The sequence below is a fragment of the Lampris incognitus genome, chromosome 3 (assembly GCF_029633865.1).
Source record: "Lampris incognitus isolate fLamInc1 chromosome 3, fLamInc1.hap2, whole genome shotgun sequence".
Classification (NCBI taxonomy): domain Eukaryota; kingdom Metazoa; phylum Chordata; class Actinopteri; order Lampriformes; family Lampridae; genus Lampris; species Lampris incognitus.
In genome coordinates, this window is record NC_079213.1 from 60,656,325 (window position 1) to 60,682,697 (window position 26,373).

Consider the following 26,373-nt stretch of genomic DNA (forward strand, 5'->3'; position numbering starts at 1 on the left):
TAAAAAATAATACGTGTGTACGCACTCGCATCAGCCCTCTCAAACAGGATATCAATGTCATGCCCAAATGAAGGATTCAGAATTCAATCCTGTTTCAGTCAGCAGTACAAACACAAAGCTGAAGCTGCTCACTTATTTGCAGCTGCTGAAAAATGGCCAGTCATGGGCTGGCACGAACGAGTGGATCTTTTTGAACGTTTATAGCTTGGGTGTTTATAGCCTTGCATGTTGCACTTTAAATTACGAATGTTCTGCACTAAACTTGATATTGAATTTTCAGTTGTTTTGGTTTTGACAAAACCCCTTTTCTTGGTGCAATTAACACTTGAAAATCCGAAACCCATCCTCATGGCTCACTCGTGAACTAGACGAATGAAGAATTTGTTATTGGTTATCATGTAAACGGCTTGATTTTGAGGTGCCACTTATTGATTCGGAAGTTCGGGGGTTGGATTCTGAGCCCTTCTACACTTTGGGCCACCCATACCCAAACAACAAACTCACTGATCACTCAGCCTATTTTTCATGGGTATGATTTAATAGCTATCATGGGTGGGTTTAAGGTGAACTCAATCTAAACTTAATGGTGTTGCCATGACAGCAGATCATTAAAATGGAGCAGAGTATTGTTCAGAGTACTTAGGTCTGCTTTGTGTGACTTTGCCGCGGAAAGGCGTGCCATCGTTGTCACTGCATCCTCTAGATAGCAACGGCCACAAGCAACGCCGTGCTTTTAAAGAGCTCTAAATTGTATGACTTTTATTCACACTGGTTACCAAAGTGCTTCTCCAGTGAACTCTAGTTTCTCCAGTGAACTCTTGTTTCTCCAGTGAACTCTAGTTTCTCCAGTGAACTCTCGTTTCTCCAGTGAACTCGTTTCTCCAGTGAACTCTAGTTTCTCCAGTGAACTCTAGTTTCTCAAGTGAACTCTCGTTTCTCCAGTGAACTCTAGTTTCAGAGAGGCAGAAGAATGAATATGTATCCTGATTCTTCATCGTGCATGCATTAATTTTTGATTTTGATGTACTCTATTGATGTCCGTAGGGAAATTCTCCTCTGCATTTAAGCCATGCTAGCTGTGTAGCTAGGAGCAGCGGGCGGCACGCGGGGCCCAACTCCAGTTATTTCTTCCTGTTGCCTCGGTTAGGGACACAGACAGCAGTATTAACCCTAACATGCATGTCTTTTTGATGGTGGGGGAAACCGGAGCACCCGGAGAAAACTCACCGCAGACACGGGGAGAACATGCAAACTCCACACAGAGAACGACCCGGGACGGCCTGGCCAAAAGAAAACCCAGCATGACTTTACATGTCAATAAAACACGTTGCATTTAATATTATTCAGCTGCCAAATACAAACATTACAAACAGGAAAGTAATTTTACATTTCGACTTATTTGGGATACTTGATCACAAGTCTATGTGAACATAGAGCCAGTACATGAAATACAGTCGTCCACCTCATGCCACCGAGTCAGGCCTTGTTTCATCAAGTGAAGGACCCCTCTTTACTTTACCAAAGAGGTCTGTCTTGAAGAAATACCACAAAATTATGATTTTTTTCTTTAACACACAGATAACATATTGTGCAGGAAAAAAAGTTGGCGTTTGTCCCTGAGTTTTAATGAAAATGACTTGTAAGAATGGTCTGGGCTCCCCCCTCCAAGCAAGGGGCGCCAGCAGCTGCCAGCAGGTCCTTCAGCTGTACAGTGTAAACATCTACTCCAACAACACAACCAGTTCTGATCCACAAAAAATACAGTTTTCACGTTAACTTATATCACAAATCCTACTGGTGGTCATGAATAAGCTCTATTGTTTGGCATCGCCAACTGTTGACTGAGAAAACTAGACGTTGGATTCATTCTGTGGAAATTCCTTCTCAAAGAGTAAGATAGATGAGAAATTAATAATGACTGTGATACACTGGGCAATATGTCAGGAAGCTGTGGGGCAACACGGCCTGAAATATCCCTCAACAGCCTTACGTTGATTACATGGAACAGATTTTGTTTTATTTGACCCTTTATATCTTTGTAAGCACACCTGCCACAGTCCTATTGCCCGAGAGAGGTCAGGAAATGCCCGGTGGGTTCACTGCGGGGTCCTGGTTAACTGTGCAGCGTAGGAAGAGTCTGTAAACTCATTCATCTGCCCTTCTTATCTGTACACTGGATCCTGTAGCCCACCCTGTAGGCCTGCAGGTACACACGTGCCTGGTTTATCCTGCAGTCAGAAAGAAAGAGCAGGGAGGACATTAGGTTCTGCACGGGCTTTAGCAGGGGTGGGACGAGTCACAGATCTCACGGTTCGATACGGCTCACGATTCAGGGCTCACGACTCAGGGCTCACGATTGCGATTCAGTGCGACACAGTGGACGCCTTGGTAAGCAAAAGACACAGCACCGCTGCAGGTCTCTATTTTTCATTTATTTTAAGAATCAGGCCCAACATGTTGGCATTATCAAGACACGTATTCACAAGTAATGCAGGTGCAAAAGTTCTAACAACATTGTGTGCCACATTTTCTTGTTGTGTAACACAACTGCTTTACTTTAAAAACTACTAAAATGACCAAGGCGGTCATTTTGACCGTTTTGGATTTTCAAAGTTTAGTAACTTTGTGGGGAAAAAAAGATACAGATCTGCCGCTACCTGAATGCTCATAAAACTGCACATTGTAGCGAATTCAGGGGGCAACCACAGGAACTGCCGCAGCCGGGACGCGCACCCGTACCTCACGCACCGCGGGAGACATCGCTGACCGCTCGGCTAAAGGGTCAGAGTCGTTAGAGACCAACGTGTCTACTTATCCATGCACGTTACACTACCCCCCTCCTTCGGGAAGCGCGTCCCCGCGCTTCAGCATATCAGCTCCTTCACGCCTCTGGGCGCATACGCTTCCGATGGCCTTACGGTCTCACCATCCCACTTCTGACACCAATGTAGCGAATTCGGGGGGGGGGCAGTTCCGGGAACCGCCACAGCCGGGACGCTAACCCGTGTCTCCCACTCCGCAAGCGACAACGTTAACCAGTCCCGAAGGGGGGGGGGGGTAGTGTAACGTGCATGGAGAAGTAGACACGTTGGTCATTGACTAACGGGTCGGACTCTTTAGTCGACTGGTTAACGTTGTCGCTTGCGGAGTGGAAGACACGGGTTTGCGTCCCGGCTGTGGCGGTACCCAGGCTGCCCCCCTGAAATCGCCACTATATTGTAGCGAATTCGGGGGACAACGCAACCACAGGAACTGCCGCGGCCGGGAAGCGAACCCGTATCGCCCGCACCGCAGGAGACATCGCTAAACGCTCGACTAAAGGGTCAGACCCGCGAGCCAGCGTGTCTTCTTATCCATGCACGTTACACTACCCCCCTCCTTCGGGAAGCGCGTCCCCGCGCTTAAGCATATCAGCTCCTTCACGCCTCAGGGCACATACGCTTCCGATGGCTCCATCCCACTTCTGACACCAATGTAGCGAATTCGGGGGACAACGCAACCACAGGAACTGCCGAGGCCGGGGAGCGAACCCGTATCGCCCGCACCGCAGGAGACATCGCTAACCGCTCGACTGAAGGGTCAGACCCGCGAGCCGGCGGCCAGTGTTACGGGTCTAGATAGATCGATGCCATCGGCTATCCACTAGTGTACCTTAGATACACATGACCCGCGCTCAGGAACATGTTACATCACTTTGATTATACTTGGCTGCACTGAGCAACTCGTGTGTGTGCCATTCTTTATAAGATAGCCTACTGAAACATGGTGCCAGAAGTCGGAGAACTTATTTCTTATTTTACTAGCTCTCATGTTTAAGTTTGTAGGCCTGAGTAGGTCACATGTCGGAGGATTCCGATTCAGAGCAAAGTACTTCTGCTGAAGACGTTGTCACAGAGGAGCTAACGCTAGCATTACCGGCGCCGATAGCATCACATACAATGGCAGCTAACGTGAATATTCCACCACTGTCCCCGATGAGCTTCACAGGCGATTGGAGCGTCAATTGGGACATTTTTCGGGCCGAATATGAAGACTACGTCCTCGTCACGGGCATACTTGGCAAGGACAAGAAAATACAAGCGGCTACTCTAAGGAGTGTGATGGGAAGTGAATGCAGGCATATTTACCGCCACAATCTGAACCTCTCAGAAGATGATCAAGGGGATCCTGACGCCATACTGAGAGAGTTGGGGAAATACTTCAAGCCAGCAAAAAACACAATATACGAGAGGTACATTTTCGGGAGTTGCAAGCAGGAGGAAGGAGAATCGTTTGATACCTTTGTGACGAGACTGAGAGAGAGGGCAGCAACCTGTGAGTATGGACAGTTGAAAGATGAAATGATCCGTGATAAGATAGTCCTGGGAGTTGCAAGCGAGGCCGTTAGGCGCAGGCTGTTGAGAGAGAAGGATTTGAACATGGTCACAGCTATTGACATGTGTCGCGCAGCAGAGCAAACTGACATCCGTATGAGAGCAATGGAGTTTGCAACAACACCGCAGCCGGAGGCAGTGCATGCCGTTGCTAGGCAACCCAGACAAAACCAATGGAAACAGAGCAATCCACCCAGAACAGCAGGAGATGCAGGCAATTGCAAATATTGTGGCAGCTCGCATTCAAGGGGCAGAGAGCATTACCCGGCCTTCGGGAAACAATGTAGGTCATGTGGGACACTTAATCACTTTTCTAAAGTGTACTTAAAGAGCAAAAAGGGGCATGCTGAGGGCAAGGTAAACTGTGTGGAATACACAGAAGAACCCCCAGAGCATAGTAATGATGCAGATGATCTGTACATGTTTGAGTCAATCGGCGCAGTGCACACCAAAGGAAAGAAGTGGTTTGTGACTCTGAAACTCCACGACAAGCCACAACAATGTCAGCTGGACTCTGGAGCCACCTGCAATGTAATGGGCTTTCAAGACAAGAAAAGGCTGGCCCCAAACACACCTCTCCGCCCGAGTGACACCAGACTGAAACTGTATTCGGGGGAAACACTGAGCTCTATGGGCACCTTTGAGACTGACTGTACTGTGAGAGGCCAAACACACAAGCTCTCATTCGAAATAGTGAGGACCAGCCAACATCCTCTTCTGTCAGGCTCCACCTGTGAACGCTTAGGGCTCATGCATTTCACAATTCCAGAGGATGTGCTCAAAATGGAACACATACAACCAGGAGCCCTAACTAAAGAACAGCTTATCAACAGATACAGTGACGTGTTCAACTCCCCTGTGGAATCCGTGCCTGGGGAGGTCCATTTTGACCTTGATCCTAGTGTTGCTGCAGTACAGAGTGCCCCTCGCAATGTCCCAATCGCAATGAAAGCAGCAGTCAAAGCCCAGCTGGACAAGTATGAGGCTGACGGCCACCTTGCGCCTGTCACAGATCCTACAGATTGGATCAGCAACATGGTGATTGTTAAAAAACCGGAGAAGCTGAGAATATGCATTGACCCTAAACCATTGAACAAAGCCCTAAAGCGCTCTCACTACATCATGCCTACCTTGGAGGACATTTTGTATAAATTGCCCAAGGCCAGAGTCTTCACGTTAGTGGACGCTCGGGATGCATTCCTGCAATGCAAACTGGACTATGAGAGTAGCCTCATGACCACGTTCTGGACCCCCTGGGGGAGGAAGCGGTGGCTCAAGTTACCATTTGGAGTATCGGTGGCGCCCGAGGTATATCAGCGCAAGCAGCACGAGCTCCTCACCGGTCTGAAGGGCATTGAGCCCATTGCAGACGATATCCTGGTCGTCGGCTGCGGGGACACAGACAGGCTGGGGACGACCACGACGTCAAGCTTGCGGCGTTGATGGAACGCTGCCGCGAGGTCAAGCTTCGCCTCGGCCTGAAGAAGTTGCAGTTCAAGGTGGCTGAGGTGCAGTTTCATGGCCACATTCTCTCATCTGCTGGACTGAAGCCCGATCCAGAGAAGGTGAGAGCCATTATTGACATGCCGAACCCAACAGATGCCAAGGGCGTGCAGCGTCGCATTGGCTTCGCTAACTATTTAGCCAAGTTCATGCCTCATCTATCTACTGTCTGCGAGCCGTTGCGACGCCTGTTGGACAAGGACACACCCTGGCACTGGCTGCCTAAGCACGAGGCGGTGGTTCATGAGCTTAAGGCGCTGGCGACAGCCATGCCCGTCCTGCGCTACTATGATGTAACTAAGCCAATCGCAATCCAGAGCGACGCCAGCCAGAGCGGTCTCGGTTGTTGTCTCATGCAGGAAGGTCAGCCCATCGCATTTGCCTCGAGGGCTCTTACCCCCACCGAAAAAAACTATGCACAAATTGAGAAGGAGTGTCTCAGTATCGTCTTTGCCTGCCAGAGGTTTCACCATTACCTGTATGGCCGCGACCCAATCACAGCAGAGACGGACCATAAGCCTCTGATCTCTATTTTCAGCAAGCCACTTCTCAATGCGCCCAAGAGACTCCAGAGCATGCTCATGACTCTGCAGAACTACGACCTGAGGGTAATCTACAAACCAGGCCCAGAGATGTTCATAAGCGACACGCTCAGCAGAGCTACGGCTGGATGCTCCGGCAGAGGGACTGCATATCAGCGACACGCTATCTGCTCTCTGCAACAAGAGCAGGAAGACATACAGCACGTGAACCAGGCAGAGTACCTGAATGTGACTAACCAGCGGCTGGAACAGATCAGACGACACACCGACAGAGATGAATGCTTACAGGCACTGAAGAACACTGTTCTCGTGGGCTGGCCAGATGTAAAGGAGGAAGCGCCCCTCATCGCTAGGGAGTACTGGCCCTTCAGGGATGAAATCAGTGTGCAGAACAGAGTTCTGTTCTGGGGGCAAAAAGTCATCATCCCAAAGTCACTCCGCCCAGAAATGTTGACGCGCATACATTCAAGTCACACAGGGGGTGATGCATGCTACCGACACGCTCAAGAGACATTGTACTGGCCCAACATGCAGTCAGAGATAAAGGACTTTGTAAGCAGCTGCTCGACCTGCAATGTGTACGCCCACAATCAGCAAAAGGAGACCATGCTCTCTCACGAAGTACCAACCAGGCCATGGCAGGTCTTGAGCATGGACCTATTCAGCTTCAGACAGAAAGACTATCTCCTAATAGTCGACCACTATTCCGATTTTTGGGAGATTGAGCTTCTACCCGACATGTCTGCAGAGACAGTCATCAAGCGATGTAAGGCACAGTTCGCCCGACATGGTCAGCCAGAGAAGGTTATTACAGACAACGGCCCTCAGTTCACAGCTCAGTTCACACGGTTCGCTTCTGAGTGGGAATTTGAGCACGTGCCCTCCTCTCCCAGACACCCGAAAGCGAATGGCAAGGCCGAGTCGGCCGTGAAGATTGTAAAAATCTTCTGCGTAAGGCCGCGCATGATGGTGAAGACCCCTGGAAAGCCGTGCTTCACTGGAGGAATACACCTACGGAAAACATGGGCAGCAGCCCAGCACAACGCCTCATGTCCCGCCGGTTGAAGACGTCCATCCCGGCGGCAAGCAAGCTCCTGGAACCAGCTGTTGTCGTGGGCGTCACTGAAAAGCTGCGCCACAGGAAGCAACTCGCCAAATCCTTCTATGACAGATCTGCCCGTGAATTGCCGGCACTTGAAATTGGGGAAGTCGTACGGATGAAGCCCCTTGCCAGGTGAAAACACTGGCCGCTGGAGAGTCGGAACTTGTCTCCGCAGGGTTGCGCCGAGGTCTTATCTTGTGGACATTGATGGCTCCCTGTACCGTCGTAACAGGATCGATCTCAGAGTGGCTGAGCCAGCTGCACGAGCCGCGCACGATCCTGTTGAACCCGCTGCGGCACACACACCGGACGGGGATCCAGCTACAGAAACTGTCATTGAGACCCCTCAGGCTGTGTTCGAGCTGAGCCCCATCAGGTCCATGCCCAAGGCGCCATCTACTCCTGTTGGCGCTCCGCGTTCGGATGGACACACTTACACAAGGGTTGGACGGCTGTCTAAACCTCCACTGAAACTCACTATGTAATCTGAATAATGTTGATGGTTGCTATGTGGGAGAGAGGGGGAAAAGAGGAGAAATGTTATCATACGCTACTGTGGTTATTACACTGGTATGGGATATGAAGAGATTTACTGCTGTTGCACTGTTATTGGTTGTTCGTATATGAAAGTAATTTTATTTTGCACTAACTTCATGTGTATGTGTTTATACTTGGAAAAGGAGGATGTTACGGGTCTAGATAGATCGATGCCATCGGCTATCCACTAGTTTACCTTAGATACACATGACCCGCGCTCAGGAACATGCTACATCACTTTGATTATACTTGGCTGCACTGAGCAACTCGTGTGTGTGTCATTCTTTATAAGATAGCCTACTGAAACAGCCAGCGTGTCTTCTTATCCGTGCACGTTACAATATGTTTACATTAATATGAGGTTTAGATCAACTGCACAAAAGAAGCTATGATGAGATCTACCTCAAACCAGCATGAGCGTCAACATGGCCGCGCGTCATCGTGCGCATTATGTCGTGTGTTGGTTGCGTCATTTCCTTTGCAACGTTCAGTTCTTTTTTTCTTTTTTTTCTTTTCCCATGTCGGGTTTTATAGCCTTGTTACGTTTGTTAGATCGGCAACGTGTGTTTTCCGTTTTGGTTTTCAGGTGTTATGTCCAACGCGTCTGGCTACAGACGCCGTTACAGACGCACCATGACTACCACCGAGGCGCCGCAGTATTTACAGTCGCTGGACAGCCGCCATTTTAAATTGTTAGATAAATAGCATTGAAATGATCACGGATGTGTTGACTCGCTAGCCCGTTGGCTAACGGGTCACACCCTTTAGTCGACTGGTTAGTGCAGTCGCCCTGGTGCGGCAGCGGGGGACCCGGGTTCGCGTCCCGGCTGTGGCGGATTCCCGGCTGCCCCCTGAACTCACTGCAGTATTATAGTTGTTAAAATGTTAACTTTGGTGTCGGTTAGTTTCTTAACAGACACACTAACATATGTAATGCATTAATATCTCACCTGGGTATTTATCTCGACACAATATAGAGTTTAAAAACCAGCAGTCATTTTGACCGTCCATGGTCGTTTAAGTTAAAAGTGAAAGCAAGGTCGTTCTATGCATGGTTTGTTTGTTATCAGACTTGGCAGGCACAGGTGGGGTAGGACATATCAGACGTGGCGGGCACAGATGGGGTAAGACATATGAGACATGGCGGGCACATGGGTGGGGTAAGACATCAGGTGTGGCAGGCACATGGGTGGGGTAAGACATAGGATTAGTGTAAAATAGTGCGTCTACCTAACATAACGAGATGCAGGAAGTTTGGGACATTGCAGTAAAGGACTTGAGTTAGTTTAATACCGAACATGTCCTGGCGGTGGTGTCTTTTACCGTCTTAACCATTCTAAAGTGAACACCACCCATCAGACGCTTAAGGAGGATTTGAACAGAGTGACCTGGGACAATTCAGTCCTCACTGCTGCAGCTGAAGATGGCTGTCATTTGTTCACCTGTATTTAGTGCAGAGCTGAACTCCCAGGGGTCCACAGCGGTCCACATAACTCTCCCTGAAAGCCTTCCTCACCGCCCGGGCCATACTCACCACTGTGGTGACTACAGGGCAAGTACTTAAACACACACACACACACACACACACACACACACACACACACACACACACACACACACACACACACACACACACAGAGTTAAATGGTTGTAGTTTACCACAACAAATGGTGTATAAAAAAAGAATAGGAGGGGCGTCCAGGTGGCATGGCGGTCTATTCCGTTGCCTACCAACATGGGGATCACCAGTTCGAATCCCCGTGTTACCTCCGGCTTGGTCGGGCGTCCCTACAGACACAATCGGCCGTGTCTGCAGGTGGGAAGCCGGATGTGGGTATGTGTCCTGGTTGCTACGCTAGCGCCTCCTCTGGTCGGTCGGGGTGCCTGTTTGGGGGAACTGGGGGGAATAGCGTGATCCTCCCATGCGCTACATCCCCCTGGTGAAACTTCTCACTGTCAGGTGAAAAGAAGCAGCTGGCGACTCCACATGTATGGGAGGAGGCATGTGGTAGTCTGCAGCCCTCCCTGGATCAGCAGAGGGGGTGGAGCAGAGACCAGGATGGCTCGGAAGAGTCAGGTAATTGACCGGATACAATTGGGGAGAAAAAGGGGGGAAATAAATAAATAAAGAACAGGAGGAGAAGTGGGCTCATAAATGTTAGTGGGAGGCTGTTGCTGTTTAGTGCTTCATTATTTCTGCTTACAGTCTTTCACAGCGCAGGCCGGCGGTGCCTTCAGGACACGTGCAGGTATTGTGAGGGCTGCAGGTAGCGCCGTGTTGGCAAGGGGGCACACAGGGGATGGTCACAGCTGCAGGTACAATGCATTAGAGGAGTCTTAAATATGCTGTAAACAACTTACAAACACCTACATACACGTACGTACAGGCGGTCTCACCTGTTTCACAGAGAGTGCCGGTGAACCCAGCGGCACAGCGGCATCTGTTGAGGCCCACACATGTGCCACCATTCCTGCAGTCTCTGTGGCACTGCACCGGCTCTGTGGCAGAGAGACACCAGGGACGAGAGAGGGTAAGGTTATTCATCCTGGTAGCGCACAGTAAACACAACTGAACTGAACACCTAACAAAAACCCATCTAGAGCTGCAATGCGTGAGTTCACTCACCATTTTATCAATTTGAAATGTGAATGTTCCCTCCCGGTGTGGGAAGATGGCGGCACGAATTCACGTTTGCAGCGGCCTCACCCAGTACCGTCCATGCAGTGTCTTTTCCCACATCTACGTTTGTGTTTCGTTTGATGGCTGGGGGAGCTGGTGCTGGATCGGCTGGGAGAGCCTGGTCTGCTGCGGGCCCAGGGACCACGGCCCTGCCTGGAGCTGTGCCCGAAGAGTTGGCACCGAGGGCGGTCTGACAGGACGCGGAAGCGGGGCAGGCTAAGCTAACTGCTAAGCTAACTGCTAGCCCACGCAGACCGGCAGTTCCGACAGTCATCCTGGCGTTTGCTCTCTTGGACAGTCAATTTTTTTTTTTTGGATATGCTGGATATATGTGTAGGGTTTTTGTAGTTTGGCTAGATGTGTTCTTGTAGTTTGGATGTGTTGTTGTCTTTGTGTTGCACTGATGTGAACTGGGGGAAAACAATATTTCGTTTCATTTCATGTGCACAGGTGCATGGAAGGAAACGACAAAGAAATGTTGGGGATTCCTGACTCCACTGTGGCGACTCTGCTGGACAGACAATCAACATAACAATGTTGTAATGTCCCCCTCTGCTGCTATAACAGCCTCCACTCTCCTGGGGAGGCTTTCCGCTAGATTTTGGAACATGGCTGCAGGGATTCGTTCCCATTCAGCCACAAGAGTATCAGTGAGGTCGGACACTGGCGTTGGTGAGAAGGCCTGGCTCACAGTGGATGGGGTTGAGGCCAGGGCTATGGGCAGGCCAGTCAAGTTCATCCTCACCAAACCTGGCAAACCGTATCTTTATGGACTTTGCTTTGTGCACGGGGGCATTATCATGCTGAAACAGAAAAGGGCCCTCCCCAAACTGTTGCCACAATGTTGGAAGCACACAGTTCTCTAGAATGTCATTGTAAGCTGTAGAATTAAGACTTGCCTTCACCTGAACTAAGGGACCATGAAACCATGAAAAACACTACGCAGTCCGCCAGACTGCCAGATGGTGACGCGTGATTCATCACTCCAGAGACGCCTTTCCACTGCTCCAGAGTCCAATGGCGGTGTGCTTCACACAACTCCAGCCAACGCTTGGCATTGCCTCTGGTGCTCTTAGGCTTGTGTGCGGCTGCTCGGCCATAGAAACTCATTTCAGGAAGCTCCCAACGAACATTTCTTGTGCTGGCGTCGCTTCCAGAGGCAGTCTGTGACTCAGTCGTGAGAGTTGCAATGAAGGACGGATGATTTTTACATGGTATGCTTCAACATTTGGCAGTCCTGTTCTGTGAGCTTGTGTATTCTACCACTTCACGGCTTAGCTGTTGTTACTCCCACACATTTCTACATCACAACAACAGACTTACGGTTTCCCGGAGCAGAAATCTGACCATCTGACCTGTTGGAAAGGTGGCGTCCTATGACAGTGCCATGTTGACGGTGACTGAGCTCTTCAGTATGACCCAGTCTACTGCCAATGTTTGTCCATGGAGACTGCATGGCTGTCTGCTTGACTCTCAATTATAGAGAGTGTCTATACTTTTGGCCATGCAGTGTAGTTGGACGTAGGAGGCAGAGAAATGACTTGTTGAACCTGATTTACTCGGACTACAAACAAGGCGCAGCAGCTGGTGTCACCGGTGTGCCGTCTGCTCAGCAGCAAATAGTCTGCACCCCTGTGGAAACGGCATCCTCGGACCAAAGCCAACACAGTCTAATGTGTAAGGAAGTTCATCTACATATATTGTAACACTGTGACCAGGGAATATTGAACCGTCTGTCCAGTAGAAGCTTGGCCACATCGGCATCACGCTTCAGTCTTGACTTCCGCTGGAGTGGATTCCAACACGTACGTGTTTGTTAAAACATTCAGCAACAGTAAATGGAGACTGGAGAGTGTCTCGAGCCATGGTAAAGATGACTGTTAGTATAGTGCAACATTACTCTGTGAGCCAGATGGATAAATAATCTAATAAGGGGGAAAAGTTGCAGATTTTAGCTTTATGCTAATATTAATCACAAGTTTCTAGAATACACCAGGTTGAGGAGTGGTCATCTATCATATTTTATATTATATTTTGGTTTTTGGTTTTTTTTCCAACATAAGTTAAGTTAGATTAAATCTTTGTTTGTTAGGACCATGGAGAATATTGGCTAGCTTGGTGTCCGGGTAGCATAGCGGTCTATTCCGTTGCCTACCAACACGGGGATCACTGGTTCGAATCCTCGTGTTACATCCGGCTTGGTCGGACGTCTCTACAGACATAATTGGCCGTGTCTGCAGGTGGGAAGCCAGATGTGGATATGTGTCCTGGTCGCTGCAATAGCGCCTCCTCTGGTCGGTCGGGGAGCCTGTTCGAGGGGGCAGGGGGAACTGGGGGGAATAGCGTGATCCTCCCATGCGCTACCTCCCCCGGGTGAAACACCTCACTGTCAGGTAAAAAGAAGCAGCTGGCGACTCCACCTGTATGGGAGGAGGCATGTGGTAGTCTGCAGCCCTCCCCGGATCAGCAGAGGGGGTGGAGCAGCGACCGGGACAGCTTGGAAGAGTGGGGTAATTAGCTAAGAACAATTGGGGAAGAAAAACCTTGTAAACATATCTGCTCTAATTCACACAAGCAACCTAATCTTGTTATGAAGAAAACCACTCAGACTGAACAGTATGAACTACACGTCAGCACAGGGGCTTCACCTGGCGAGCCTGTTAGAAAAGCACGCCACTTTGATAGAGAGTGAAATGAATGCCGTTAAAGGCCGTTAAGGATTTTGCGTTGTGTCAGTACTTTGTGTCAGTAATTTGCTATAGGAGTTGTGATTTCCTGCTGTCTCTAAAACGTGCATGGATCAAAGTTTCTGTGGCAGTAGGCCCGTCATCACATCGTTTACTTTTTTCGTAATGGATGCAGAGTTTTACATTACAGCCCTCTGGGTGCCAGTACCAGCACTAGCACCAGTATCAGCACTAGCTCCAGCACCAGCACCAGCATCAGCACCAGCATCAGTACCAGCCTCAGCACCAGCATCAGCACCAGCATCAGCCCTAGCACTAGCATCAGCATCAGCACCAGCATCAGCACCAGCATCAGCCCCAGCGTCAGCATCAGCACTAGCATCAGCATCAGCCCCAGCATCAGCACCAGCACCAGCACCAGCATCAGCCCCAGCCCCAGCACCAGCACCAGCATCAGCATCAGCTCCAGCACCAGCACCAGCCCTAGCATCAGCCCCAGCACCAGCATCAGCGCCATGCTTGCATTCGTTCATGTGTGGTGTGTGGTGCAACAAGTCACCAGTGATGTGATGTGTCATGGAAAAGGGGTGGCGCTTGCACAACTGATCTGAAAACCCCTTAATATTCATCCTCCAAACACACACACACACACACACACACACTTTCTAATCCTATGTACCTATCTAGGAAAATACTCCCCCCCCCCATCCTCGATTTGCTCTCCTGTAAAACAAATTACCAAATAGACACACATATTAACAGATAGTGGCAGAATGTTGCCCCTCACCTATTTGGCATCGAGCCCCTTGCCACCCTCCAACACAGGTACATTTGTTGACATCCACACATCTCCCTCCGTTCTGACAGGCAGGCGTGCAGAGGGCTGCAAAACACACACACACACACACACACACACACACACACACACACACACACACACACACACACACACACACACACACACACACACACACACACACATACACATTATTGTACACTGATCAGCCAAAACATTAAAACCACCTGCCTAATATTGTGTAGTAATATTGTGTAGCTATATTGTGCCTAATATTGTGTAGTAATATTTTGTAGGTCCCCTTCGTGCTGTCAAAACAGCCCTGCCCCGTTGAGGCACGGACTCCACAAGACCTCTGAAGGTGTCTTCTGGTATCTGGCACCAAGACGTTAGCAGCAGATCCTTTAAGTCCTGTGAGTTGTGAGGTGGGACCTCCATGAATCGGACTTGTTTTTCCAGCACACCCCACAGATGCTTGACCGGATTGAGACCTGGGGATTTGGAGGCCAAGACAACACCTTGAACTCTTTGTCATGGTCCTCAAACCATTCCTGAACAATGTGTGCTGAGTGGCAGGTCGTATTATCCTTCTGAAAGAGCCCACTGCCATCAGGCAATACCGTTGCCATGAGGGGCTGTACCTGGTCTGCAACCATGTTAAGGTAGTGTCTTGATGCATGCTCAATAATCCAGGTAAGAAATCACAGAAAGGTGAATCAGTTCACCTGGACACCAGTCACACAACCACTGAAACTCTATCAGTGGTCACGCCTATTTACATATGAAACTGATCGTTGGTTTCAGTCGTTATGCCACTGTGTTGTTTATAAGGGTGGAGATACCTGCAGTCACTGTATTGTTTATAAGGGTGGGGGTACCTGCAGTCACTGTATTGTTTATAAGGGTGGGGACACCTGCAGTCACTGTATTGTTTATAAGGGTGGGGTACCTGCAGTCACTGTATTGATTATAAGGGTGGGGTACCTGCAGTCACTGTATTGTTTATAAGGGTGGGGACACCTGCAGTCACTGTATTGTTTATAAGGGTGGGGGTACCTGCAGTCACTGTATTGTTTATAAGGGTGGGATACCTGCAGTCACTGTATTGATTATAAGGGTGGGGTACCTGCAGTCACTGTATTGTTTATAAGGGTGGGGACACCTGCAGTCACTGTATTGTTTATAAGGGTGGGGGTACCTGCAGTCACTGTATTGTTTATAAGGGTGGGGTACCTGCAGTCACTGTATTGTTTATAAGGGTGGGGTACCTGCAGTCACTGTATTGTTTATAAGGGTGGGGTACCTGCAGTCACTGTATTGTTTATAAGGGTGGGGTACCTGCAGTCACTGTATTGTTTATAAGGGTGGGGGTACCTGCAGTCAGGTGAGACTGAAGAGGTCACTGAGATGATGATGAAACGTTTCTCCCACTAAACATGTCCAGATGAACTGATTTACCTTTCTGTGAATGTTTAGGGACCATTACCCTACGATAGACCATTGCCATGAAGGGGTGTACCTGGTCTGCAACAATGTTTAGGGAGGTGGTACATGTTAAAGTAACATCCACATGAATGCCAGGACCCAAGGTTTCCCAGCAGAACATTGCCCAGAGCATCACACTGCCTCTGCCAGCTTGCCTTCTTCCCATAGTGCACCCTGGTGCCATCTCTTCCCCAGGTAAACAACGCACACACACACACCCGGCTGTCCACATGATGTAAAAGAAAATTCATCAGACCAGGCCACCTTCTCCCATTGCTCCATGTGAGTTCTGATGCTCACATGTCCATTGTAGGTGTTTTCAGCGGTGGATGGGGTCATCAGGGGCACTCTGACCGGTCTGCAGCTACACAGCCCCATACACAGCAAGCTGTGATGCACTGTGTGTTCTGACACCCGTCTGTGTGGGGTCGGACCAGACGGGCTAGCCTTCGCTGCCCACATGCATCAATGACCCTTGGGCGCCCATGACCTTGTTGCTGGTTCACCAGTTGTCCTTCATTGGACCACTTTTTGTAGGTACTGACCACTGCATACCGGGAACACCCCACAAGACCTGCTGTTTTGGAGATGCTCTGAGCCAGTCCTCTAGCCGTCACAATCTGGCCCTTGTCAAAGTCACTCAGATCCTCACACTTGCCCATTTTTCCTGCTTCCAGCACATCAACTTCAAGAACTGACTGTTCAGTTGCTGCCTGATATGTCCCACCCCTTCACCGGTGCCATGGTAACGAGATAATAGATGTTATCCACGTACCGGTCAGTGGTTTTAATGTTTTGGCTGATCATGTGATGTGACATTGAATCACAATGAGAAGACATTGCAAACAAGAGGGTCAATGTGGACAGATGAGGTGAAATGTCTTTTTTCCCCAAAATATACTGAGTTTGGTACCAGTAGCATTCAAACCACAAATGAACCACACCTCAGCTCACTTGGAAGCGAACTGTGACCTACCTGTTCAAGCAGTCTCGGTGCTGTGATTTGGACTGCACCAGAGTTCAGCTAACACCAGCCCAAATGAGCCAGACTAAACATGTTAGGTAGGGACACAGCCTAAGATAACAGCATTAGAGTTACAGTCATCCCTTGTTTCTCATGTAGTTCAGATCACTGTCATCTATCCACCCATCCATCCATCCACCCATCCTTACTCAGGGTCATGGGGATGCTGGAGCCTATCCCAGCAGTCATTGGGCAGCAGGCGGGGAGACACCCTGGACAGGCGGCCAGGCCATCACAGAGCCCACACACAAACACACACACACACACACACACACACACAAACACATAAACACACACACACCTAGGGACAGTTTAGTATGGGTGATTCACCTGACCTACATGTCTTTGGACTGTGGGAGGAAACCGGAGCACCCGGAGGAAACCCACACAGACACGGGGAGAACATGCAAAATCCACACAGAGGACGACCCAGGACAATCCCTAAGGTTGCACTACCCCGGGGCTTGAACCCAGGACCTTGTCAAACTAAACCAAAATATTTTTTGTGTACTTTAGCCTGTAGTGAACCTTGCCATGCCATATGTAGGATGCATTACTTACGTGAAAGGCACTGGGGGCCATTGTAGTCGGAGGGACACTGGCAGGTGTCCGGCGCCACACAGCGACCCCCGTTTGCACAGGGCAGCTCACAGATGGCTGAGAAAGTGGCATTAGGGAAGAGGAGTGAGTCGAAGGAGACATAATGCAAGACTTGTTTCCCCCTCACAGCTACAGAGGTATTGAAAACTCCCCTGGTGGCCCGGTCATTACCCCTGCCAAGCACAGGCACAGATTTGGGCATGGATGGTAGAGACATGTCCCTACCAATGCTTTAGCTATGTCAATCAACTTCTGTCAACTTAAAGCCACAAATTCTCCCATCTGTTAGCATTTGGTCTCTACAGAGCTGCAGGTTTTGTGGTTTACCCGTGTATTTGGGCTATTTTGAAACAGAGAGAGAGAGAGAGAGAGAGAGAGGGAGAGAGAGAGAGAGAGAGAGAGAGAGAGAGAGAGAGAGAGAGAGAGAGAGAGAGAGAGAGAGAGAGAGAGAGAGAGAGAGAGAGAGAGAGAGAGAGAGAGAGAGAGAGAGAAAGAGAGAGAGAGAGAGAAAGAGAAGTAGGTGGGGGAGACCTACATGACCGGGCAGCCCGGGTCTGAGGCACTGCTGCCGACAGCAGTAACTTCTGCACAGTGTACAACAGGGAATTACAAGAGGTTGCTATTCGTCATAGATTAAAAGATTCACATTAAATTATTCTATCACCACTATGACATCATGTCCCCACAGCATAGAACTAACATTAGCCAGTTAATTTGAAGTTCAGAGGGCGTCCGGGTGGCGTAGCGGTCTATTCTGTTGCCTACCAACACGGGGATCGCCGGTTCAAATCCCCATGTTACCTCCGGCTTGGTGGGGCATCCCTACAGACACAATTGACTAGGTCTGTGGGTGGGAAGCCGGGTGTAGGTATGTGTCCTGGTCACTGCACTAGCGCCTCCTCTGGTCAGTCAGGGTGCCTGTTCGAGGGGGAGGGGGAACTGGGGAGAATAGCATAATCCTCCCACGCGCTACGTCCCCCTGGTGAAACTCCTCACTGTCGGGTGAAAAGAAGCGGCTAATGACTCCACATGTATGGGAGGAGGCATGTGGTAGTCTGCAGCCCTCCCCGGATCGGCAGAGAGGGTGGAACAGAGACCGGGACGGCTCAGAAGAGTGGAGTAATAGGCCAAGTACAATTGAGGAGAAAAAAAAGGGGGGGGGATTCTATATGTTATTATTTATCTATTATTCTATTATTATATTTGTTAATTAATTAATTATTATTACTACTACTACTACTACTACTGCTACTACTACTTATTTACTTACAGTAAAGTAAGTTAAGTGGGCAAAGTAAAGGTAAAGAGTAAAGTAGAGTAAAGATCTAGAGTAGAGTAGGCGACCCCTAATGGGAGCAGCCAAAAGTAGTAGTAGTAGTAGTAGTAGTAGTAGTCGTAGTCGTAGTAGTAGTAGTAGTAGTAGTAGCGCTCAGGTCTAGAGTATTCATTGCTGGAACATGTCAGGATTTTAACATTACGGACCAAGCGTTGTGTTGCATCTTTTGTGTAACATCATCGTTGTTATAGTAAGACCTATGGACCAGACTTATACTAGCAGAAATCTTTAACCACAACATCTTTGTTTTTGAATGACAACCAATATCTTTACTTTGTTGAGACAAACTGTTTCTACCAGTGACCTATGAAATGCAGTTCGTTCCTCTTTTCAAGCCGACAGAAATCTCAACAAATCACAGACAAGTTCTAAACTGGGCAACTTCTTTAAAGGAAACAGCGTAAAATTAACATTCTCTAAAAGAGGATATCATTTTTTTTCTCTTTGTTTATTTCCCGTAATGAATAAAACTCGTGTTTTACACCCCTTTTAAATTTCCCCTTAAATCACTGCTTCCGCCGAGGGAGGAAACGCTCTTAAATCACTTTCAGATGGACCAGCGACTAAACCCACAAATTCAGGTCACATGTTGTAACACTGCCCTCTGCTGGACAACTGGCTACTTCACGTTCTCCAGGTCAACATGTTTACATTACATTACAGTCATTTAGCCGACGCTTTTATCCAAAGCGACTTACAATAAGTGCATTTAACGTACGAAATCAGGAGAAGTACTAGTCATCAGAGGTCATAAGTGCATCTAAAAGCAAAACCAGTGCTAAAGTAAAAGTGCTAGAAAGAGATTTTTTTTTAAATGAGTGAATACAGTAAGTGCTAAGAACAAGTAACAGGGTAGTAGTTCTTGAAGAGGTGAGTTTTCAACCTGCCCGAAAAATGGCCAACGACTCCGCTGTCCTGACATCAGTGGGGAGTTCATTCCATCACTGTGGGGCCAGGACAGAAAAGAGCCGTGACCGGGTCGATCGGCAGCAGGGGCCTCTGAACGATGGGGCAACCAGGCGTCCCAAGGCAGCAGAGCGAAGTGGTCGGGCAGGGGTGTAGGGCTTGACCATGGCCTGGAGATATGAAGGAGCTGTTCCTTTCACTGCCCTGTAGGCTAGCACCAGAGTCTTAAACTGGATGTGAGCAGCTACTGGGAGCCAGTGTAGGGACATGAGAAGGGGAGTTGTGTGGGAGAACTTAGGGCGGTTGAACACCAGACGAGCTGCAGCTTTCTGAACAAGCTCCAGAGGTCTGATGGCCAACGCCGGGGCGCCAGCAAGGAGGGAGTTGCCGTAGTCCAGCCGGGAGATGACCGGAGCCTGGATGAGCACCTGTGCCGTTTCATCAGTGAGGAATGGGCGAATCCTTCTGATGTTATAGAGGAGAAATCTGCAGGAGCGAGCAACCGATGCAACGTTTGCAGCAAATGACAGTTGGTCGTCCAGGATCACACCCACATTCCTCACAGTCCGAGTTGGCGTCACCACGGTGTTCTCAATGGTGATGGCCAGGACTCGGTGCAGGCAACCTTTCCCTGGGAGGAACATCAGCTCCGTCTTGTCCAGATTGAGCTTCAGGTGGTGTGTTGCCATCCACTCCGAGATGTCAGTCAAGCACACAGCAATGCGTGTCTCTACTTGTGTGTGAGAGGGAGGAAAGGACAAGATCAGCTGGGTGTCATCGGCATAACAATGGTAAGAGAAGTCATGCGAGCGAATAACAGAACCCAGGGATGTCGTGTACAGGGAGAACAGGGGAGGACTCAGAACCGAACCCTGTGGAACGCCTGTAGTCAGTCTGCAAGGCTCCGACACAGATCCCCTCCATGTCACCTGGTAGGAGCGACCCGTCAGGTAGGTTGCAAAATTGAGAGTGCAGAGCCTGTGACACTCAGCCCCTCGAGGGTAGAGAGGAGGATCTGGTGGTTCACTGTGTCGAACACAGCTGACAGGTCCAGGAGTATAAGGACAGAGGAGAGAGAGTTTGCTCTCGCAGAGTGCAGAGATTCTGTCACTGCAAGAAGGGCCATCTCTGTCGAGTGACCCACCCTGAACCTAGACTGGTTGGGGTCCAAGAGCTTGTTCTGGTGGCGGTACAAAGAAAGTTGGTTAAAGACAGCACGTTTGAAAGTTTTGGATAGAAAGGGTAGAAGGGAAGTTTTTGACATCAGAGGGGTTAAGTGATGGTTTCTTGAGAAGGGGGGTGACTCTAGCAATCTTGAAGGCAGATGGAAAGCATCCTGCCTGGAGGGAGGTGTTGATGAGGTGGGTTAGATAGGGAAGTAGTTCAGGTGCTATAGACTGAAGAAGAGCGGAGAGGACCGGGTCAAGGGAGTATGTGGTGGGGCGACTGGATGTGATGAGGTTGAGGACTTCGTCGGGGGAGGGGGGAGCGAGGTGGGATAGGGTGGGACCATGTAGAGGTGATGGAGGGTGTAGAGGGTGGGATAGTGCAAGCAGCACTAACCAGGTGGTGAGAAAAGGAGGATCTGATGCCGTTTACCTTCTTGTCAAAGAAGTTAGCGAAGTCATCAGGGAGGAGGGAGGAAGTGGGGGTTGAAGAAGTGTAGAGAAGGTTTCAGAATTTTTTGGGATTCGAGGCAGAGGATAGGATTTTAGAGCGATAAAAGGCAGCCTTAGCAGCAGAAAGGGAGGAGGAGAAAGTGGAAAGAAGAGATTGGAAGTTGAGAAGGTCCTCTGGGAGTTTGCCTTTTCTCCATTTGTGCTCTGCCACTCTCAGGCTCCGTCTGGCAGTATGTACTGAGTTGGTCAGCCAACAGGCAGGTGGAGTTGGGCGTGCAGGCCTGGAGGTGAGGGGACAGATTGTCCAGAGAAGAGGAGAGGGTAGAGAGAAGATCAGTAGCAGTGTCAGGGGGTAGGAGAGAGAAAGATTCAGCTGGAGGATAGAGGTAACAGAGGAAGAAAGATCAGTGGCAGAGAGAGAGCGGAGGTGTCTACGGGTGGAAACCATGTGGGTAGGGGAAGGGGCTGAGGGGGGTGAAGAGAGGGCGAGAGAGTAGGACATGAAATAGTGGTCAGAGAGCTGGAGGGGAGTAACAGAGAGATTGGAAATAGGACAGTGTGGTAAAGATAAGGTCCAGCTGGTTGCCGGCCTCATGGGTAGGAGGAGAGGAAAGAGAGAAGAGGATCTAGCTTGTTAGTGTGGATGTTGAAGTCACCGAGAAGGATAAGTGCAGAGTCATCAACAGGGAATTGTGAGACAAGTGTGTTAAGCTCCTCCAGAAACTCACCAAGGGGGCCTTTTGTGTGGTACACAACCACAATGGTGAGTTTGACTGGATAAGAGACAGTAAGAGCATGAAATTCAAGAGGGCGGAGAAAATTGTGGAATGGAAGCAAGAGAGTCTTTCCATTTCAGGGAGACCAGCAGGCCAGTACCACCACCCCGCCTCCCAGCTCTGGGAGTGTGAGAAAAAGAGTACACATCAGACAGCTGCGGGTGTGGTAGTGTTTTCTGGCATGATCCAGGTCTCAGTTAGAGCAAGAAAGTGGAGGGAGAGCAAGGATGCGTAGCCTGAGATAAACTCAGCTTTCGGCACCGCAGACTGGCAATTCCAGAGCCCTACCGTCACCACCTGCTCAACGTGAGTGGAGAGAGTGGGGTAGATGAGATTGGTAGGGTCACAGCACCTAGGTGTGACCCAACGTCTATGCCAGCCCCGGGAAGAGGAAAGGACAGGAGTGCGAAGGAAACACATGGTCTATACTAGGTACACAAAATACAGATGACTGATCGGATCTAAAAAGAGCAGTCCGTGCTTGACGAAGTCTTGGCTTGAAAAAGTCACGCTTGCCTTGGTTCAACCTAAACCTGTTTGCCTGCCGCTTGAAAGCTAAGTAGCAGCAGTGATTTAAAGAACACTGATTGCTAATTGTCTGCCAGGAGTGCAGGCCACACCCTGGCCACTTAACACCCAATTGGCCAAAGAGGTACACTGAAAATAGGCTTATTGCCCAGAAACTGGACACTTGTGTAAAACTCTATCAAACCTCACACAATACTATTAAAACTGCAAACAGCAAGTTACCAAGGAATGTATTTATAAGCTAAAAGGAAAACTAAGTCAAAACAGCTAGGCAACAAGAAATATTTAAGGACACACTAGGTGAATAACAGCTACAGCTAGAATAAGACAGCTACAGCTAGAATAAGATCCCACTAGTTCCCACTATGAACTAGCAGCAGATGTATAGAGAAAAGGACTGATACTCAAGCAGCTGGAATAAGACTAATAACAACTTGTTAAGCAAGGAAGATGATACTTACTCTATTCTAGATGAGCCAGCAATTCAGAATCACTCCAGAAGTTAAAATGCACACGTTTAAAGGGACACTCATGAGGACTCTCTTCTCCATATCAGTTTCAAATCACTTTGAGACAAAAAGACTGTGTAATGGTTTTCATACAGCTTTTCTTTCTTTCTTTCTTTCTTTCTTTCTTTCTTTCTTTCTTTCTTTCTTTCTTTCTTTCTTTCTTTCTTTCTTTCTTTCTTTCTTTTTTTTACCCCTTTTTTTCCCCAGTTGTATCCGGCCAATTACCCCACTCTTCTGAGCCGTCCCAGTCACTGCTCCACCCCCTCTGCCAATCCGGGGAGGGCTGCAGACTACCACATGTCTCCTCCCATATATGTGGAGTCACCAGCTGCTTCTTTTCACCCGACAGTGAGGAGTTTCACCAGGGGGACATAGCGCGTGGGAGGATCACGCTATTCCCCCCCAGTCCACCCCCCCCGAACAGGAACCCCGACCGACCAGAGGAGGCGCTAGTGCAGCGACCAGGACACATACCCACATCCGGCTTCCCACCCACAGACACGGCCAATCGTGTTTGTAGGGACGCCCGACCAAGCCGGAGGTAACACGGGGATTCGAACCAGCGATCCCCGTGTTGGTAGGCAACGGAGTAGACCAATACACTACCCGGATGCCCTTCATAAAGCTTTTTGTATGCAAATTTTAAAGTTGTGAAAAAAAATAAAATAAATGAAGCAATAAAATATATTAAAAAAGACAATCAGAAGGAAATATTTGTTTTTTAAGAAATTAAACAACGAGAAGTGATGTAAAGAAGATTATCTGCATTTCTCCAATGGCAGGTATTTGCTGTTAACCCTCTGTTCTTCCCATGAGTCATTCTGGTGACGTGGTACAGACCTTCGGGGAGTGTCTGCTGTTATCAACCCACCACATGAAAGTGAAACTAATTTGCATCTGAATTTGTTTTGACTTTTCAAAGGTTTGCTCAACTTTCCCTCAACATCTGCATGGAAGCAGGGCTGGAGGTGATGAATAGAACGCGGGAGTACCTGTGTGGCAGCCTTCCCCCGTCCAGCCCCGAGTACACAGACAGATGTTCCAGCGCATACAGGTCCCACTGTGAGCACAGCGCGGGGAGCACATGGCTGCAATACAGAACACACATGTACGTCATACACCAGCCAACACTGCAGTGGTGTGCAATACAACATAACTTCAGATCATCATCCCAGTGGCAAGCCAGTGTATTTTGCTGGTCATTTACAGGTGTTCGTCTTTGGGTTCAGCTGGAAGCACATGGCACCAATGCTGCTGTCAAGTTCCCCGCTGGCACCACTCACGGTAATGTATACATACTTGGTTTAGATAAAGGGAAGCTTTGCTGCAAATAATCTGCATGTTCAATAAGTGCTGGTGGTCTGTCTAGTCCAGGGGTGGCTAACCATGTGCCATGGAGAGCCATGTGTATGCAGGTTTTCATTCCAGCCGGACTCCACACCAGGTGGATGTATCAGTGACATCACCTGGTGTGGAGTTGGGTTGGAATGAAAACCTACATACACATGGCTCTCCTTGGCACATGGTTAGCCACCACTGGTAGTCTTTTATTTATTTATTTTTTCTTTGGGAGGGGGGATTTTCCCCCCCTTTTTCTGCCCAACTGTACCCAGCCAATTGCCCCACTCTTCCTAGCCATCCCGGTCTTTGCTCCACCCCACTGCTGATCCTGCAAGGGCTGCAGACTACCACATGTCTCCTCTGATACATGTGGAGTCGCCAGCCACTTATTTTCACCTGACAGTGAGGACTTTCACCAGGGGGATGTAGCGCGTGGGAGAATCACGCTATTACCCTCAGTCCCCGCCCCAAAAAGGCGCTCCGACCAACCAGAGGAGGCGCTCGTGTGTCGACCCAGACCCGGCTTCCCACCCGCAGACACGGCCAATTGTGTCGGTAGGGACGCCTGACCAAGCCGGAGGTATCACGGGGATTCGATCCAGCGATCCCCGTGTTGATAGGCAATGGAATAGACCGCCACGCCACCTGGACGCCCACTATCTAGTCTTTTATGACTACAACTGCGCTGGTGCAATTCATTTTGACAGAGATCGATGTTCTCCTCCCAAGAGAGCTGTTCTACGTTGCCTGCATGCAGCAGTATGCACTGTGTAAAGTTTCTCAGTGGAGGAGACCAGAAAACAAACATCTCAGCTTTGCAGTTTTTCCACCACCCACTGAGCCAGTTTGCTATAGCGGGGCTATATGGGCTAAGGCAATACAGACAAGAGTCACAAGTCTTGTGTATGTTGTAGAGATGCCACCACTAGGATAAAAACATGGCAATAAGGTTGAAAATCTGCTAAATTTCATTTTTCCATCCACCAGATGACAACCTGACATGTTGAATTTGGCTGACAGTCCCTATGTATTACTGACATACTGCACATATGTGTACTGATTAGTACCTGAGCAGCCCAGCCCAGGGTAGCCTGGAGGACAGTCACAGGTATTCGGGGCCACACACTCTCCATAGTTCTGACAGGGCGGGTCACACACCGCTGGAGGGGTGGAGCGGTCAGCAGAAGATGACATGAAAAGAAGAGGAATAAGAGGAAAGTTAGAGATGGCAAGACAAACAGCTACAAACAAAACATCACGTGCAAGAGAAAGTCAAGCCTAGACTTCTGCCATCTCACAAGTATCACAGATGCAGCCCCACAATCCCACCAAAGAACTTTATCTTTTGTGTCTCCTCCTCTCTTCCAGTCTACCAAATGTCTGGAAAACAAAAACTAGATTTTGTGATAACTTCATGAGTTGATGATATCATCTTCACAATAAAGACAGGGGTATTGTCATCCAGTGGCAATTCCCCCTCTCCCAACTACAAGATCAGATGTTTTATCCATCCATCCACCCATTATCCAAACCGCTTCTCCTGCTCTCAGGGTCACGGGGATGATGGAGCCTATCCCAGCAGTCAATGGGCGGCAGGCGGGGAGACACCCTGGACAGGCCGCCAGGCCATCACAGGGCACACAAGTAAAAATATCTGTCTGGAGCAATAGGTGTATGGATATCGACGTGTGACTTTAGACTTACCGACGCACTTGGTGGCGTCATCGGTGCGTAATTCGTAGCCCTTCCAGCAGCTGCAGTTAAATCCACCTGGGTGGTTCACACATAACTGCTCACAGCCTCCGTTCGTAAAGTCCCCACACTCATTCACATCTACAAGAGAGACAGACAGACAGACAGACAGACAGACAGACAGACAGACAGACAGACAGACAGACAGACAGACAGACAGACAGACAGTGTACCATTGTTAATCAACCAACAGATGTTTGTCAGCGTGTAGCCACATTAGCTTGATAAACAAATTATATCAGTATTATCACTACATGGGTCTTCTGAGCAATGGGGC

General features: G+C 49.1%; 1 protein-coding gene across 1 annotated transcript in view; it reads right to left on the reverse strand.

Annotated features, from left to right (window-relative positions):
- Window positions 1-1,325: 1,325 nt before the first annotated feature.
- The window catches only part of si:ch211-221n20.8 (fibrillin-2), a 53,184-nt gene continuing 28,136 nt past the window's right edge, over window positions 1,326-26,373 (reverse strand). The window contains exons 13-21 of the mRNA XM_056276754.1: window positions 26,049-26,177; window positions 25,412-25,504; window positions 23,996-24,091; window positions 17,291-17,386; window positions 14,212-14,307; window positions 10,455-10,556; window positions 10,262-10,367; window positions 9,500-9,616; window positions 1,326-2,228 (exon numbers count right to left, since the gene is read on the reverse strand). Coding sequence (XP_056132729.1) covers window positions 2,150-2,228; window positions 9,500-9,616; window positions 10,262-10,367; window positions 10,455-10,556; window positions 14,212-14,307; window positions 17,291-17,386; window positions 23,996-24,091; window positions 25,412-25,504; window positions 26,049-26,177 — 914 coding nt within the window. The 3' untranslated portion in view covers window positions 1,326-2,149. The remainder of the gene's footprint in view (window positions 2,229-9,499; window positions 9,617-10,261; window positions 10,368-10,454; window positions 10,557-14,211; window positions 14,308-17,290; window positions 17,387-23,995; window positions 24,092-25,411; window positions 25,505-26,048; window positions 26,178-26,373) is intronic.